The sequence below is a fragment of the Pongo pygmaeus genome, chromosome 6 (genome assembly GCF_028885625.2).
Source record: "Pongo pygmaeus isolate AG05252 chromosome 6, NHGRI_mPonPyg2-v2.0_pri, whole genome shotgun sequence".
Classification (NCBI taxonomy): Eukaryota; Metazoa; Chordata; class Mammalia; order Primates; family Hominidae; genus Pongo; species Pongo pygmaeus.
The window spans coordinates 139,785,695-139,803,524 of NC_072379.2; the positions used below are offsets into that span (position 1 = coordinate 139,785,695).

General features: G+C 37.9%; 1 protein-coding gene across 13 annotated transcripts in view; it reads right to left on the reverse strand.

Annotated features, from left to right (window-relative positions):
* BRAF (B-Raf proto-oncogene, serine/threonine kinase) overlaps positions 1 to 17,830 on the reverse strand; it is a 206,739-nt gene that overhangs the window by 109,381 nt on the left and 79,528 nt on the right. For 12 of the 13 annotated variants that reach the window (XM_063667898.1, XM_063667894.1, XM_054496819.2 and 9 more), the window contains exon 2: positions 13,829 to 13,930. The exons of the other annotated variant lie outside the window; for it this stretch is intronic. In XM_063667898.1, the coding sequence (XP_063523968.1) occupies positions 13,829 to 13,930 (102 nt within the window). The remainder of the gene's footprint in view (positions 1 to 13,828; positions 13,931 to 17,830) is intronic. 13 annotated transcript variants of the gene reach the window in all.

The following is a 17,830-nucleotide window of genomic DNA, read 5'->3' on the forward strand; positions in this document are numbered from 1 at the left end:
ACAATACCTGGGACATAGCAAAAGATCAATATATGTTTGTGAAATTTAAATGAAGCTTTAGCAGCATCCCTGTTTTCTTAAAAAAGAAAGAAAGAAATTTAAATGAAAAATAGGTAGAGAAACAATAAGGCTGAAAAGGTGAAAGGGATTAGATTGTAGAGAGTATATATGCCATGCTATAAAGTCTGAACGTAAGGGAGCAAGGGAGAATTATAAAATGTAGAGAATGAAAGAGAAATTTCATTTCAATAAGGGCCACAGGACCCTGCTATGCTGCATCTTACCACATAATTTCAAAGAAATAAGGGGGGCGGGGAATAGTAACAAGAGCTACTGAGGTAAGAGATTTAAACTTCATCAAAAGGTCTTCTCTGTTTACAGCTTGCTAGTTGCCCTACCCAGACCCTGTTTCATAGTAGATCAGGGCATTATAAACAAATAGATTCCAAATTTTCTGAGCTACAATTTGGTTTAGCTTTCAGTACCAAGGCCTAATTACTTAAGCGTACTTCTCTCAATACAATTTATTTATTGAGCCTTCAATCACTCAGTAAATATACACTGATACATGTGTTTGGCACTGTTAGGGCTCAGACTACAACCACAAATAAGACAAACACAATTCCTACTCTTTGAAGATCACATAAATGCAGTCTGGAACACAAAGGTTCCTCCTGCATGGATAAAATATTCTTATTTACTGTCACCTGAGCAAGTACAGTTACTAGACAAAATAAACCTTAGGAAAAGTAATGAACAGAACAATTTTCCAAACATATTTCCTTACCAAAATGTTAGCTTTAATTTTTGAAAGTATACTGATCCCTCCATGACAGATTATAAACTATCACTTCACCACATCTATCAATAGCTTTTCCTTTTGTTAAGTACAAAACATCTACTTATTCCATCTCTCCCTATCCTCAAAGCTGCAATCTACCAAGGCCTCTGGCTCATTTTACCTACTACCCTTGCTGCATTCAATATGAACTTCAATTACTCTTTTAACACTCTGCCATAGATTTCTCTAAACCTCTCACCTCTAAAGGCATTTATTTCCATTCTACCTTCAAGACCCGGAGAAGCATCACAGTCTTTACAAAAGCAATAAAAAGGATGAAAAGATCTCAATTTAGAACCTCACACACCCCTGGGGCACACATACTTATCCCAGTTTCTTAAATGTCTATCTCATTACATTAATCTGTTCAAGGTCAACATTAATCTCTCAAACAGTTGCTAAGATTTGGCCACTGTTGTCTTCCTTCACATACTTTGCGGCTCACAACTGCAACAATGCCATTGGTGATATCTTAGATTTTCTGGCTAATTCTTGTTATTTTATCAACTAGCTTGCCAGATACAAATTTTGGGTAAGTCTGACCATTCAATTGTTCTATTTTTTCCTGTCAGGTTACCACACACTATTGGAGAAAATAATAAAACTGGTCTAATTAGTTCTATGATCAATTTATGGAACTTAGATTTGCCTGGTCCTTCACACTACTGCCTGAAAATCATGCTTGTTTTTAACATCATATTATAGTCACAACAGTTATTCTAATCTTCCTAATTCTTCTCTGGATCTTAACTTCATCCCTCAACTTTTAATTCACTCTGAAAATAACATTACCTTCAAATCCACTCTGAAGTTCAAAGTCATCAAATGAAAAGTTTACTCTACTTCTTTATCTACATAATTCTCCACATCTTTCCCCATTCTTCTTCTACTCTCACTTCAGTGCTAATATTGGGTGTTTAGGGCCTTAGTCTACCACTCCCTCAGTTTTCTCTCATATCATCTACTTTTCCCTTTTCCTCTGTTTTCTCACTCTACTAATATGAGCAAGCCACTCCAACGTATGTGCAAACCTCAACCACAACCACCACCACCAAAATTCTTTTGGTTATTCAAGATGCTGCAGATACCAGATACCACTTCTTCAGGAGACAATTTTTCAAAAACCCTATTCCTTCTCATCAAAACTCTAAATATTTTTCAAAAAGTCTAATTCTAAGCTCTCTTTGCGAAAACCCAGAAGAGGTATCCTTTCTCTTTATTTCCTTTAGAATATTTTATCATACTCTTCTTTATATGGCAAATTTTTCCCAACTTCAAAATAATTTTGTGAGGATTAAATGAGATAATACAAGTAAAACAAATTATTGTAGAGACTACCACATAGCAAAAATCCAATAAATATTTGTATTAGTAATAATTGATAACCTGGGAGGCGGAGGTTGCAGTGAGTTGAGATCACGCCACTGCACTCCAGCCTGCAACAAGAGCAAGACTCCATCTCAAAAAAAAAAAAAAAAAAAAAAAAGAATCTAAGAAGACTTAATATCATTAAAATGACAACGCTTCCCAAGTTGATCTACAGATTCAACGCAATCCTTATCAAAATCTCAATTTTTCTTTTGTAGAAACTGACAAGCTGATCTTAAAATTCATATGGAAATACAACAGACTTGAAATTATCAAAACAATCTTATAAAAGAAGAAAGAAGTTGGAGGACTTATACTTCCTGATTCCAAAACTTAACTACAAAACTATAGTAATCAAGACAGCATAATAATTTTGGAATAAGAACACACATATAGAACAGAATAGAACAAGGTGCAACTAGTAAATCCATAAAGGCAAAAAGTAGATCAGTGGTTGTCAGGGGCTGGAGGGAATGACTTCCAATGCATAAAGGGTTTCTTTGTGGGAATGATAAAAATATTTTAGAATCAGATAGTGGTGACAGTTGTCCATCGTGTAAATACACAAGAACCACTGAATTACACACTTTAAAAAAGTGAATAATATAGTATGTGAATTATTTTTCAATAGAACAAGAAATAAAACCTTACATTTACAGTCAATTGATTTTTTTTTTACAATGCCGGCAAGACAATTCAATGAAGAAAGAATGGTCTCTTCAACAACTGGCGCTGGTACAACTGAATATCCACAAACAGAAGAATGAAGTTGGGCTACTACCTCACAACATATCCAAAAACTAACTCGAAATAGGCCAGGCATGTTTGCTCACGCCTGTAATCCCAGCACTTTGGGAGGTCAAGGCAGGAGGATCACTCGAGGCCAGGAGTTCAAGACCTGACTGGGCAACATAGACTCCATCTTTACAAAAATTAAAAATAAAACAAGATGGGTCACATACCTATTATATAATTGAGCACCCCCATTTTTCTAAGAAAGAGTTTAATTATTTTTTTCTTTCCTCCTCCTCCCCACTTCCTACTTAGCTCTTTAGAAATGCAATTATATGCCAGGGGTGGTGGCTCACACCAGTAATCCCAGTACTTTGGGAGGCCAAGGCAGGCAGATCACTTGAGCCCAGGAGTTTGAGGCTAGCCTGGGCAACATGGTGAAACCCCATCTCTACAAAAAATACAAAACTTGGCTGGGCATGGTGGCATGCACATATTGTCCCAGCCACCCAGAAGGCTGAAGCGGGAGGATCACCTGAGCTCAGGAGGTAGAGGCTGCAATGAGCCGAGATCACGCCACTACACTCCAACCTGAGTGACAGAATGAGATTCTGTTTCAAAAAGAAAAAGATAGAAGAATAAAATAAATGCAATTATGGCCTTTTATCTCCTTTTCACCAGACATTCCCTACAAGGCAAGTTGATCTAATTATGTGCTTAGACAATCCTGAGTGGAACTCTCACCCATCAGGAGGTCGCCTCAAGAGGTAATAGTCGATCTACAACCAAAAGCACGCCTGCTAGAGTTTTCAGCCACCTCTGAGGTATTTTTGCCCATGAAGCCACCAACTTGACTGCCTGAGAGAGAAGGCACCAAAGGGAATATGCAGATCTTCCATCTGCTGAATTCTGCCCCCGTGTAGGCACCTTCTTTAAAAGCACCCACTTTCTGCTCCAACAGGGAAGCAGTACCCTTAAGGCAGGAAGCCTGTACTTCTTCTTCCTTTAAGCTAACTTTGGAATAAAAAAGCCACTTTATACTAGACTTTGCTCTTACTAATTGGACTCTGCAGGCAGCAAGCAACTAAACCTGTTTTGGCTATATAACTAATACTATAAAACTCTTAGGAAAAAACACAGGAGTAAATCATCCTGACCTTTGATTAGGCAATGGTCTCTCATATATGATACACCAAAAGCATAGCAACCACAGAAAATAGATAAATTGGAATTCCATCCACATTTAAACTTTTGTACTTCAAAAGACAAAATTGAAAGAGTGGGAAAAAATACCACAGAATGGGAGAAAATATTTGCAAGTCATGGATCTACTATCTAGAATATATAAAGAACTCCTGGCCAGGTGCGGTGGCTCACACCTGTAATCCCAGCACTTAGGGAGGCCGAGGCAGGCGGATTGCTTGAGTCCAGGTGTTCGAGACCAGCCTGGGCAACATGACAAAACCCCATCTCTACAAAAAATACAAAAATTATCCGGGTGCAGTGACGCACGCCTGTAGTCCCAGCTGCCCGGGAGGCTGAGGTGGGAGGATGGCTTGAGCCTGGGAGGCGGAGGTTGCAGTCAGTCGAGATGGCGCCCCTGCATTCCAGCCTGGGTAACTCTGCCATCTTGGCTCACTGCAACCTCCACCTCCCAGGCTCAAGCGATCCTCCCATCTCAGCCTCCCAGGCAGCTGGGATTACAGGCATGCACCACCGTGCCTGGATAATTTTTGTATTTTTTGTAGAGACGAGGTTTTGCCATGTTGCCCAGGCTTATCTTGAACTCCCGGACTCAAGCGATCCACCCACCTCGGCCTCCCAAAGTGCTGGGATTACAGGTGTGAGCCACCATGCCTGGCCTAAAGAATTCTTACAACTCAGTAATAAAAGGACAAACCCAGTTTTTTTAAGTGGGCAAAGGATTTGAATAGACATTTCTCCAAAGAAGAGATACAAATGGCTAACAAGAACACGAAAATATGTTCTATATTATTAGTCATTAGGAAACTGCAAACGAAAACCAAATGAAATACCAATTCACACGTACTAAGATGGCTTTAATTAAAAAACAAATAGATAATAACAAGTGTTGATGAAGATGGAGAGAAACTGTAACCCTCATACATTGCTGTTAGGAATACAAAATAGTGCAGCAACTTTGAAAAACTGTCTGGCAGTTAGTTCCTCAAAGTGTAAAACAGAGTTACCACAAGACCCAGCAATTCTATTCCTAGGCATACAGCCAGGAAAAATGAAAATATATCTACACAAAAACTTGCACATGAATGTTCATGGTGGCATTATTCATAATGGCTAAAACATATAAGTAGCCCAAATGTTTATCACTTGATGAATGGATAAACAAAACATGATATATGTGTATGATGAAATATTCAGCCATAACAAGAAATGAAGTACTGATACATACTACTACATAAACAAACTTTGGAAACATTACATTAAGTAAAAGCAGCCAGTCACAAAAGGCCACATAATGTAATTCTATTTATATGAAATATTTCAACCAGCAAATCCATAAAGGCAAAAAGTAGATCAGTGGTTGTCAGGGGCTGCAGGGAATGACTACTAATGCATAAAGGGTTTCTTTTGGGGAGTGATAAAAATGTTTTGGAATAAGATAGTGGTGAGTATAGTAAAAACCACTGAATTACACAGTTTTAAAAAGTTAATCGTATAGTATGTGAATTATTTCTCAATTAAAATAGAAGGGAAAAAATCTAAGGATCTATCTAATTTCAATGTAATGAGAAAAAGCAGTGAAATAAAAATTTTATTTTTTATCATTTAGTTAATTAAATTTAGTCTAATTATTCTTACTCTCACAAGATACAATGAAATCTTACAAACTGCCCATAAATGATATATAATGGACTGTTATGCATTCCACAGGAAGCATCCAGCTTCCAGTATTCATTTCACTGAAGGGTTTGACACAATGCCTCTGCATTATTCTAGGTTCTATATAGACTAAAAATCAGAAAGGCCGCCAAGCATAAGAATGATACGGTGATTAAACGCATGGGCTGTAAATTCAGAACATCTGGGATTCAAACCTTGGCTACCATTTACAAGTTGTGTAACCTTGGCCATATTATTAAATCCCTCTGTGCCTGAATTGCTTCATTTATAAAATGAAAATGAGAATAGTTAAGTGTAACTCAAAGGGTAGGCTGAAGATTAAATGAACTAATATATGATTAGTCCCTGATACATAGTAAGTACTCAGTAAAGGTCAGGAGCTGTTACTGTCTTCATCAGTCTACAGGGGACTGTAGGATTCAACCATAAATTCTGAAGTAGTTAGGACTCAGCTGTAGGGTGATTACAGAGACAGTATCCCTTCACCTCTGGGCTCCAATAAATCAAGTACAGAAAGAAGAATCTACTACTAGAAAAGCATCTAGCATTATATCTTACACATAGAAGGTATTCCAATAATTTGTTGGATAAATGAATATGGAAACACTGAGAGGAAATGAAGAAACTCTGGGGAACAACTTTTCAGAGTAAACTTATCTTTTCTTCCTTTGGATGATGGTAGAAAAAAGGGAACCAAAGATCGAATGAGAAGACAAATTAGAAATTCTTTAGAGTACTGCATCTCATATTTCACTGTAGTTATCATCAAGGGAATCAATAGAATGTTAACTGTTATCTGCCAGTAGAAGAACATCTAGAACTGAAAAGATGGCTTTTAAATAAATTAGTACATGGGAAAAAGAAAATCAAGGGGATTTCTGATGGTGGTGTAACCAATTTCTCTGTTTTGCTAGAATGAAGAGAAGAAGCAAGAATAAGTAGTTGAAGATTTATCTTCCTACAGAAACTTAAAAGGGGTTTCTGTTGAAATGTTATAGAATAAAATAATCATAGCACAACTTCTACTTGACAGCATACAAACTAATCTGAAGAAAAACTGTGAACACTGGAAATTTTTGACTTATTAGACTCTTATTTCAGGAAATGTAAGCATAGTCACTGGTATAAGGGTGATATGTGACCTCATTCTAGTCAATGAGATATAAAAGGAAGAGTTATAGAGGATTTTTGAGAAAGATTTTCCTCCTAGCAAGAGCTTGGTATACAAGAGAACTTCTCTGTTCTCTGCTTTCTGCTTTGAGGAGTTGTATGAGGGAAAGATCTTAAAAATCTGCTGTGGTCTTGACAGAAAAGCGAAAGGGACTATAGAGATTCAACCAAGTATCTGACAACTGAGCTGTAGAACTAGTCTTACAATAATTTACTTCTATGCTTCTTGCTATGTGAAAGGAAATGAAAATCCCTATTTGTTCCAGAAACTTATTCTTGAAGGGTTCTGTTTCTTGCAGTTAAACGCATTTATAATTTTTATGGATCTGGATTTATTCCTTAATTTTTCTCATGTTTCCTCTAAAATTTCCCATCTCTCTGCTTTTACTCTGCTTTCTAGAACATTTATCTTCCAATATTTATTTTTCAACATTTATTTATATATACCTATATGTCTGTATATACATATATTTTTAAAAATTTCTGGGCTGGGCACGGTGGCTCATGCCTGTAATCCCAGCCCTTTGGGAGGCCGAGGAGGGTGGATCACAAGGTCAGGAGATGGAGAACATCCTGGCTAACACGGTGAAACCCCGTCTCTACTAAAAATACAAAAACAAAATTAGCTGGGTGTGGTGGTAGGTGCCTGTAGTCCCAGCTACTCGGGAGACTGAGGCAGGAGAATGGCGTGAACCCGGGAGGTGGAGCTTGAAGTGAGCCGAGATCGCACCACTGCACTCCAGCCTGGATGACAGAGCAAGACTCCGTCTCAAAAAAAAAAAAAAAAAAAAAAAAATTCTAGCTATTAATCGGAATTAGTTTAGCCTGTGCAGTCTAACCCTGGCCAACAGGGGAATGACACAGCAGCAAGGGCCACATGCATACGGGATAAGAACCCCTTCCCCTCCCTTGTCCAAGTGTGCGCTCACCATTGCTCCATCTGTAAGGGCACACCCTTCTATAGAAGTAACTTGCCTTGCTGAGAATTAAAAAGAAAATTAAAAAAAATAAAAATAAAAATAAATTTCTGGCTATTGTATTTTTAATTTCCAAGAGGTCTTTCTTGTTCTCTGTTACTTTTGCTTCTTTAGTATTGCTACAAAGCAAGACTGGACTAATAGATCTTATCTCTGATGTTAATTATAGTTATTTTTAAGTTTTATTCTGTTTTCTGCACTGTTTCTGAGTTTCTGTTGACCATTTCTGCTGTTGTCTTTCCTGCTGACAGCTTTCTTTAAATATCTCGTTATTCTTAACTGTCCACTCATATTTCAGAGTTAAGAAGTCTTAAGATGTCAGTATTAACCAAAGCAATCTACAGATTCAATCCAATCCCTATCAAAATCCTGATGACCTATTTGTAGAAAGAGAAACATCCTTTATAAAAGTCACATGGAGGCCGAGCACAGTGGCTTGCACCTGTAATCCCACCACTTTGGGAAGCCAAGGCAGGTGGATCACTTGAGGTCAGGAGTTTGAGACTGGCCTGGTCAACATGGTGAAACTCTGTCTCCATTAAAAATACAAAAGCTAGGCATGGTGGCAGGTGCCTGTAATCCCAGCTACTCAGGAGGCTGAGGCAGAAGAATCACTTGAACCTGGGAGGTGAAGGTTGCAGTGAGCCAAGATCACACCACTGCACTCCAGCCTGGGTGACAAAGCGAGACTCCATCTCAAAAAAAAAAAAAGGAATCTCAAGGGATCCTGAATAGTCAAAACAATTTTGACAAAGAACAAAGTTGGAGAACTCACATTTCCTGATTTCAAAACTTACTACAAAGCTAGTGTAATCAAAACAGTACGATGACAGCATAAAGACAGACATATAGACCAATGGAATAGAAAGCCCAGAAATAAACTCTTGCATATATAGTCAAATGGTTTTCGACAAGGGTGCCAAGGCCATTCAGTCTTTTCAACAAATGATGCTGAGAAAACTGGGTATCCATATGCAAAAGAACGAAGTTGGACCCTTACCTTACATCATATATAAAAATTAACTCAAAATGGATCAAAGACCCAAATGCAAGAGCATTTGGGAGAAGAATGTCATGGCATTGGATTTGGTGATGATTTCTTGGATATGGTATCAAAGGCGAGAGCAACCAAAAGAAAAATAGATAATTTGGACTCAAAAACTATAAGCAGAGTAAAAAGGGAAACCACATAATGGGAAAAATATTTGCAAATTAAATATCCAATAAGAACTGATATCTAGAATATATAAAGAACTATGCTCAATAACAAGAACAAAACAAACAATCCAATTAAAAAATGGACCAAGAACTTAAATCAGACATTTCTCAAAAAAGAAATACAAATGGCCAATAAGCACATAATAAAAGGCTCAACATTGTTAGTCATCAGGAAAATGCAAATCAGCACCATAATAAGGTATCACTCCACACACATGAGGCTGTGTTTTTTTTGTTTTGTATTGTTTTGTTTTGTTTGAGACGGAGTCTTATTCTGTCCCCCAGGTTGGAGTGCAGTGGCATGATCTTGGCTCACTGCAACCTCTTCTCCCAGATTCAAGCGATTCTCCTGCCTCAGCCTCCTGAATTGTTGGGATTACAGGCACGCACCACTACGCACACCTGTAATTTTTTATTTTTTAGTAGAGACAGGATTTCATCATGTTGGTCAGGCTGGTCTCAAACTCCTGACCTCGTGATCTGCCCACCTTAGCCTCCCAAAGTGCTGGGATTACAGGTGTCAGCCACCGCGCTCAGCCTAGGCTATGGTTTTTTTAATCAACCGAAAATAGTAAGTGTTGGTAAGGATGTAAAAAATTAGAACCCCATGCGATGCCAGCAGGAATATAAAACAGGGCAGGTGCTACAGAAAAAGGTGTGGCAACTCCAGAAAAAATAATCATAAAGTCACCATGTGATCCTGCAATTCTACTCCTGGTATATACCCCAAAGAAGTAAAAGGAACTCAGATACTCGTACACCCATGTTCACAGCATTATTGATAATAGCCAAAACGTAGAAGCAACCCAAGTGTCCACTGATGGACAAATGGATAATCAAAATGTGGTAAATACATACAATGAATGGATTATTATTCAGCCTTAAAAAGGAAAAAAATTTTGATAGATGCATTATCCTTGTTGCAACATGGATAAACCTCAAAGACATTAAGCTAAATGAAATAAGCCAGTCACAAAAGGACAAATATTATATGATTCCATTAATATGAAGTTCCTAGAGTAGTCCAATTCATAGATCATAGAGAAAGTAGAATGGTGGTTGCTATGAACTAGGGAAAGAAGGAAATAGAGATTTAGTGTTTAATGGCTAGAGAGTTTCAGTTTTGGATAAAATTTCTAGAAATGTATGGTGGTGAAGGATACACAAAAACATGAATGGACTTAATGCCACAGAACCATATACTTAAAAATGGTTAAAATGGTAAATTTTGTTAGGCATATTTTACCCCAGTTAAAAAAAAAAGCATTAAGGAATCTTAAATGGCAGATGAGAAACCTGCAGAACCGTGAGTCTCAATGAGTAATCAGTAGATCTGGCTCTTCACTGATGGGCCTTCAAATATCAGTATGTACAGGTCTTTTCTCTTGGGCTGGTTACAGTCCATTCATAGTATATAAAATGGTGATGGCCAGGCACGGTGGCTCACGCCTATAATCCTAGCACTTAGGGAGGCCGAGGCAGGTGGATGACTTCAGGTCAGGAGTTTGAGACAAGCCTGGCCAACATGGTGAAACCTGTCTCCACTAAAAATACAAAAATCAGTCGGGAGTCATAGCACACACCTGTAATCCCAGCTACTTGGGAGGCTGACGCAGGAGAATCACTTGAACCCAGGAGAGGAGGTTGCAGTGAGCTGAGATCATGCTACTGCACGCCAGACTGGGCAACAGAGTGAGACTCCATCTCAACAAAAATAAAAAAATAAAATGGTGATAAGTGCAATGTTCTAAAACTCATTTATATGTTCATTGTCTATATATCCATCCCCTCATTAAAACATAAGCTTAAAAAGGCAGAGATTGTTGGCCATTTTTAAAAAAATTGCTATTCCCGGCCAGGCACGGTGGCTCACGCCTGTAATCCCAGCACTGTGAGAGGCCAAGGCAGGCAGATCACCTGAGGTCAGGAGTTTGAGACCAGACTGGCCAACATGCTGAAACCCCGTCTGTACTAAAAATACAAAAATTAGCTGGGTGTGGTGGTGCATGCCTGTAATCCCAGCTACTTGGGAGGCTGAGGTAGGAAAATTGCTTGAACCCGGGAGGTAGAGCTTGCAGTGAGCCAAGATCGTGCCACTGCACTCCAGCCCAGGAGACAGCAAGACTCCATCTCAGGGGAAAAAAAAAGACAGACAATTGCTATTCCCCAAGGCCTAGAACAGTACAAGATAAATCAACTATTTATAGAATTCTTAATATTTGAATTAGGAACTATGTTATTTCATAATTATAAACTCAATTAATCCTTAAATTACCCAAGGTGTGATATTATTCCCACTTTACTAATGAGGTGGGGTATAAGAAGGCTGGATATCTTGAGTACAGAAACTAAGCCAGAGTTGGGATTCAAACATGGAGTCTGTATGACTCCATGGCTCATCGTAATCATTACACTATACTGCTGCCTTCGGTGTGTGTGTATGTACATGTGTATACGCATACCTTTGCATACTACATACACACAATACACACATATCGTATACCACAAGTCCCCAAGATAAGAATCTGTTTTACCACAAGCTAATAATATAACCTGTGAGTTATGGTCTGATGTATGCTGTCCTACTCAGATTTAATTTTAATTAGTAGTTCAACTTTGTGTGTCTAATTCTAAAAGAACCAACCCAAAAGACTATCTAATAAAAGGTCCATAAATTATGTTACAAAGAGTGGCTGAAGGGAATAGAAATATTTGGCCCAAATAAGAAAAGCTGTCTGGGGGGTAGGGTGGGAAAGAGAGAGACAATGTCACGATAAAGGTAGAATAAGATAGAGATCAAGAGCACAGATTTCTGACTTAGATATCTGCCTTCTTCCCTAACTAGCAGTGTCCCCTTAGTTAAGTTACTTAACCTCTGTTTTTTCACTTGTAAAACAGGAATAACAAAAATATCTAGTACCTAGTATCTTGCTCAAAGTAACTATAAGAAATGAATTAAGCAATAAAATGCATTTAACACAGTACTGGGCGCAGAATAAGAAGCTCTAAGGTTTGTTGTTAGTGATCGGTCTTCAAATAGTAAAAAGCCTGAAGAGATATGTGAGGAGTGGGCAGTGAATCACTGCTATAGTGGGACATAGTTATTGATGCAAATGAATTACATCTCAGCATGGGTTCAAAGTCTCCAAGACATAGAAATGGTTGGAAGAAAAATTGCTGGTTATATTGTCTAATTCTGATTAATAAAAAATTGCCATTCTCATTAGCAGTACTTGCTTCCTTATGACACCTTTGATCAGCCTCCTAATAATATATGTATAGAAGACAGTACAGGATATTAGGAAGTACACTAACTAGTAATGAGAAATAAGAATTCTAGTCCTAGCTTTGATATTAACTAGGAGTGTGATCTGGGATGAGCCACATGAAGAAGAGGAGAAAGAAAACAGCATATTAGCTGTTATTTCCAAACTTCCAAGTTTACTTCAGAAATATAAACCTAACTTTCTCATAAAATACTTAAGACTTAACTTGCCCTTCAAAAAGTAATTAAATTACTAAGTTACAAATTTAGTTTAGAAGTCTTTCAATCCATGCTTAAAAATCTCTGGTATTTGGAGCCAAATGGCAACCTGATCATTTCTAATTTAGAGTTCTCCATCTCCTTGCCTCACTAGTGATGACAGCTGAGCCAGCTTTTATAAAGAAAGGGTGTGTAGGGTAGTGGTGAGCAGTGTGGGCTGTAGAGCCTTACCACCTAGATTCTGTAACACCTTGTTGGCTGTGGAGTCTGACTGACTACTTAAGAAAACTAATGCTAAGAAAGCTCATCTGTGATTATAACAGCACCTACTAACTTATAGGATTAATGAATATAAATTTACAATTATGCTCAAGGCTTGACACAAACCCCAAGGCATTATTAAACAGTAAAGCTAAACAATGTCGAGCTATTTAAAAATCACAAATTCTACCTATAAGGAAGCAGAAACCAATTTTGGGGAGACTCATTCTGGAAAAAACATTTTAAAAAATTACCCCATTTTCCAATATGGTAACTGGTTTGCTAAGCTCCAAAACTGTGTGCTTTCTCTTTAAAAAAAAAAAAATTGGCTGGGCACAGTGGCTCACACCTGTAATCCCAGCACTTTGGGAGGCCGAGTGGGTGGATCACAAAGTCAGGAGTTCAAGACCAGCGTGGCCAATATGGTGAAACCCCATCTCTACTAAAAATACAAAAATTAGGTGGACGTGGTAATGTGCGCCTGTAGTCCCAGCTGCTCAGGAGGCTGAGGCAGGACAATCGCCTGAAGCTGGGAGGTGGAGGTTGTAGTGAGCCGAGATTGTGCCACTGCACTCCAGCCTGGGTGACAGAGCGAGACTCCGTCTCAAAAAAAAATAAACAAAATAAAAATAAAAATTTAATTCAGAGTAATACCTTGAAATTTATATGACTTCCCCCTTAGTTCTGATGTTTTCTAAATTATAAAATACATGTTTATTATAACAAGTGACACAAAACAAGATTAAGAAGTATAATACAGGCAAAGCTAATTCTCTCTTCCCAAATCTATTCCTAATCCCACCTCCTAAAATAATCAAGATTATCAGTACAAATGTTTTTATAAGTTCATTTTTTTCCTTTCAAAATTACTACAGATGATACTCAAAAGCTTACCTCCAGATATATTGATGGTGGATTATGCTCCCCACCAAATTTGTCCAATAGGGCCTCTATATGTTCCTGTGTCAACTTAATCATTTGTCTGATATTCCACACCTAAAAAATATTTTAAAAGAATTTAAATAAAAATCACTTAGGATATGAATTAGAAATATTTTAACGTAGACAACTACATCACAGTAACTGCCAGTGTTCCTCAAATTTTGAGCTTAGAGATCATTTAGTATAGTGGTTTTTCTATTTTATTATTAAACATCTTTAAATTTTTTCTACACTAGTAATACAACATATTCTCAACTATAAAAGATTCAAATAATACATGAATATTCAGAATAAACCATGAAATCTCTCTTCATCTTCCTCACACTCCCAGGCCCCCTTTCAAAAAGGTTAAGTTCTGTTTATGGTTTGGTGAGCAGCCTTCCATGTCTCCCTTTTACTCATGGAAAAAACATTAAGACATACATATATGAAATGTACAAATATAATTAAATACTATATATAAAATACTTTTAACACTTGCTTTTTTCACGGAGTAATGTCTCAGAAATCTCTCCACGTCAATATGCATATATTTTACTCCCTAATGGTTATATAGCATTCATTTCATAGCATTGCACTGCTTATTTCAACAGCCTCTAAACTTCAGTGGTATCCAGGGGTTAGGTGGGCACAGACAATTTTAAGAGAATTTCCAGATCCTCAAGTTTTATCTGTATGCTCCCTGATTGATCTGCTTAAGAACTGGTTCTCCTTGCCTACTTCCTCTTTTAAAATAATTATTTTCCACTTTATAAAAGAAAGGCAAAGTTCTTTTCCACCTCAAATACTACTAAGATGCACCATTCTGAGACGTATAAATTCCAAAGTACCTAACAAATAGACAATTAAATAGGGAAATTCCTTGAGAGAAAAGGGGGAAAAATTAAGAGCAGGACCATATTTTATCAATGAAACAAATTTGTGGTGAGGCTCCAAGCCTTACCCATCTATCCAGCCAGCCAGACTAGAATCCAGAAGTGTAGTGGTTATTGAAAGGCACATATTAGTTTATCTGTTTGAAGATAAATAAGTAATCAGGTTTTTTTTTTTCTTAACAAAAAAGAAAAACAGTCCAATTTGTCTGGTTTGATAGTGAGAACTGGCTATTAGGTTGTATGGAAGATTCTATTTCTAAGTTGAATGATCTAAATCTGCAGCTTTAAGGCTTGTCCAAAAAATGTATTTAACATAAATATAACACATAGTAGAAATTATGGCCTTTTAAACTATTCAGAGTTATAATGAAAAGATGTCAGATATCAATTTTTAAATGTATAGGGAAATAAATGAAAAAAAAGAGTTCCAAATCTCTTGGTTTATTTAATAATTTCCTTACTAAAGGACATTTAGATTATTCCGTTTCCTCAACATCAAACAATACTCCAACAAATAGTTCTGAACTGCTTTTCAGAGTAAAGGTGCAAGTTTTATTTTTTGGTATCTAGGTATAGGATTCCAGGATTGAAGGATATACCTATTTTAAAATTTAATAAATATGCCAAATGGTCTTCCAAAAGAAGAAATGTATCAAGTCAAGTCCCTATCTGCAGGGTATAAGTCCATTCTTTTCCCCACAATCTCACCAACACCCAACACAATCACACTTCTAAACTTTTGCCAGTCTGAAAGGGAAAAGGCAATCATGTTTTAATTTGTATTTCTTACAAAGTTGAGCACTTTTTATGCTTAGTGGCCATGTGAGATTTTGGAAAATTCCCTATACTGTGCTCCCTTTTATTCTACTAAGTTGTTTTTTCCATATTCATTTATAGATAGTCTTTATTCTGGATATTAATCTTTATTCTTCTACAAATGTTAAGGTCTTTCAATTGTTTTGCATGACGCTTGTCATATAAAGTCTTGCTACTCAAAGTGTGGGTCCACAGACCAGAAGCAGCAGCATCTTCTGAAAGATTGTGAGAACAGCAGAAGCTGGCCTAGCATAGTGGCTCACATCTGTAATCCCAACACTTTGGGAGGCCGAGGCAGGCGGATCACTTGAGCCCAGGAGTTCACAACCAGCCTGGGCAACATAGCAAAACCCCATCTCTACAAAAAATACAAAAATTAGCCAGGCATGGTGGTGCATGCCTGTAGTCCCAGGTACTCAGAAGGCTGATGTGGGAGGATTACCTGAGCTCAGGAGGTTGAGGCTGCGGTGAGCCGTGAGTGCATCACTACACTCCAGTCTAGGCAACACAGTGAGACTCAGTTTCTACCGCCGCCCCACAACCTGCCAAAAAAAAAAAAAAAAAAAAAACCACAAAACAAACAAACAAAAAAACACACAGCAGAAGCTCAAGCTCCATCTTAGATCTACTGAACTTTAACAAAATGATTCATATGCATATTAAAGTCTGAGAAGCAATGATAGAGGTTCCAAATTGTTTTTCCAGTCAGGTATTTCAATATTTTCTTTCATGATGCCTTTGCTAATTTTTCATATCTCCAAAAAGTGTCAGATGGCTTCTTTTACCAAGCTACACTTACTCCCTAGGTGATCTCATCCAATCTTGTATCTTTATATGCCAACTATGAACTGATGAAGCCCAAAACTTAAAATCCAACTCTACCTTTTCTTCTCAACACCAGTTTCCTAAATGCCTGCTGAATATGTCTACTAGTATACCTAATAGGCATTTCAAACTTAACGTGTTCAAAGACTAACTTCTGATCTCCCCCATCACCCCCACAAAACTTGTTTTTCCTAGTCTTTACCTCAGAAAATAAGCTCCATTCTTTGAGTAAACCAAAAACTTCAGCATCATCCCTGACTCTTTTCTCACATCTGACAATCCATTTCAATCCATCTCCAAATCAAAATATATGTAGATATTAGTCACCTTCTCTACCATTACCACCCTGGTCTAAGCCACCTTCATTTCTCTCTTAGTTTATTAACAACAACAGTTTCTGAAATGGCCTTTCCTGTTTCATGCCTAGAATGGCACAGTAGCTATTCTTCAAAAACTATAACTGCAGGCCGTGCATGGTGGCTCATGCCTGTAATCCCGGCACTTTGGGAGGCTGAGACGGGAGGATTGCACCATAGTAGGACCCCGTCTCTACAAAAAAAAATAAAAAAAAAAAATAAAAAAAATTGCCAGATGTGGTGGTGTGTGCCTGTGGTCCCAGAGGCTGAGGTTGGGAGGATTGCTTGAGCCTGGGAAGCTGAGGCTGCAATGAGCTGTGATCACGCCACCCCAACCTAGGCAACACAGTGAACCCCATCTCAAAAACAAAACTATAACTGCAGATCACATGTCATTCTCTTGCTCAAAACCCTCCACTGGCTTCCCCACTAAAAATCACCAAAGCCATGACCTGGCCCTCTGCTATTTGTCTAGCTTCATTTCTTATTGTTCTCCCCGTCACTCAACCCTCTCCAATCACACTTGGCCTCACTGAACGTGCCAAGTATACTCCCAGCGCAGGACTTGTGAATTTACTATTCCTTCTGCCTGGAATGCTCTTCCCCTAAGATGTCTATAAAGTTTGCTATCTTACCAAGTTCATTCATCTCTTTATCCCAATGTCACCTTATCAATGACACATTCTCTTACCTTCTCATTTAGAAAGGCTCTATCCCTCCCATTCCTTAAAGGCACAGAGTCAGTTTCTATACCCTTTGTTAATTTTATTTGTTCCGTAGCATATGTGACCACCTTACTATATATATTTTACGTGTTCATTTTGTTATTGGTGTGTGTCTTCCCACTCCCCAACAGAATGAAGTCCAGGAGGGCATGGGTTTTTGTCTTATTTGTTCTGATTTATCCCCAGAGCCTAGAACAGTGCCTAGCATACAATAAGCACTCAAACATATATTTGTTTAAAAAAAAAGAATACTTTATTTATTTTTAAAACAGGGTCTCCGTCTCCCAGGCTGGAGTGCAGTGGCACAATCTTGGTTTACTGCAGCCTCAGCCTCCCTGGCATCAATCCTCCCACCCC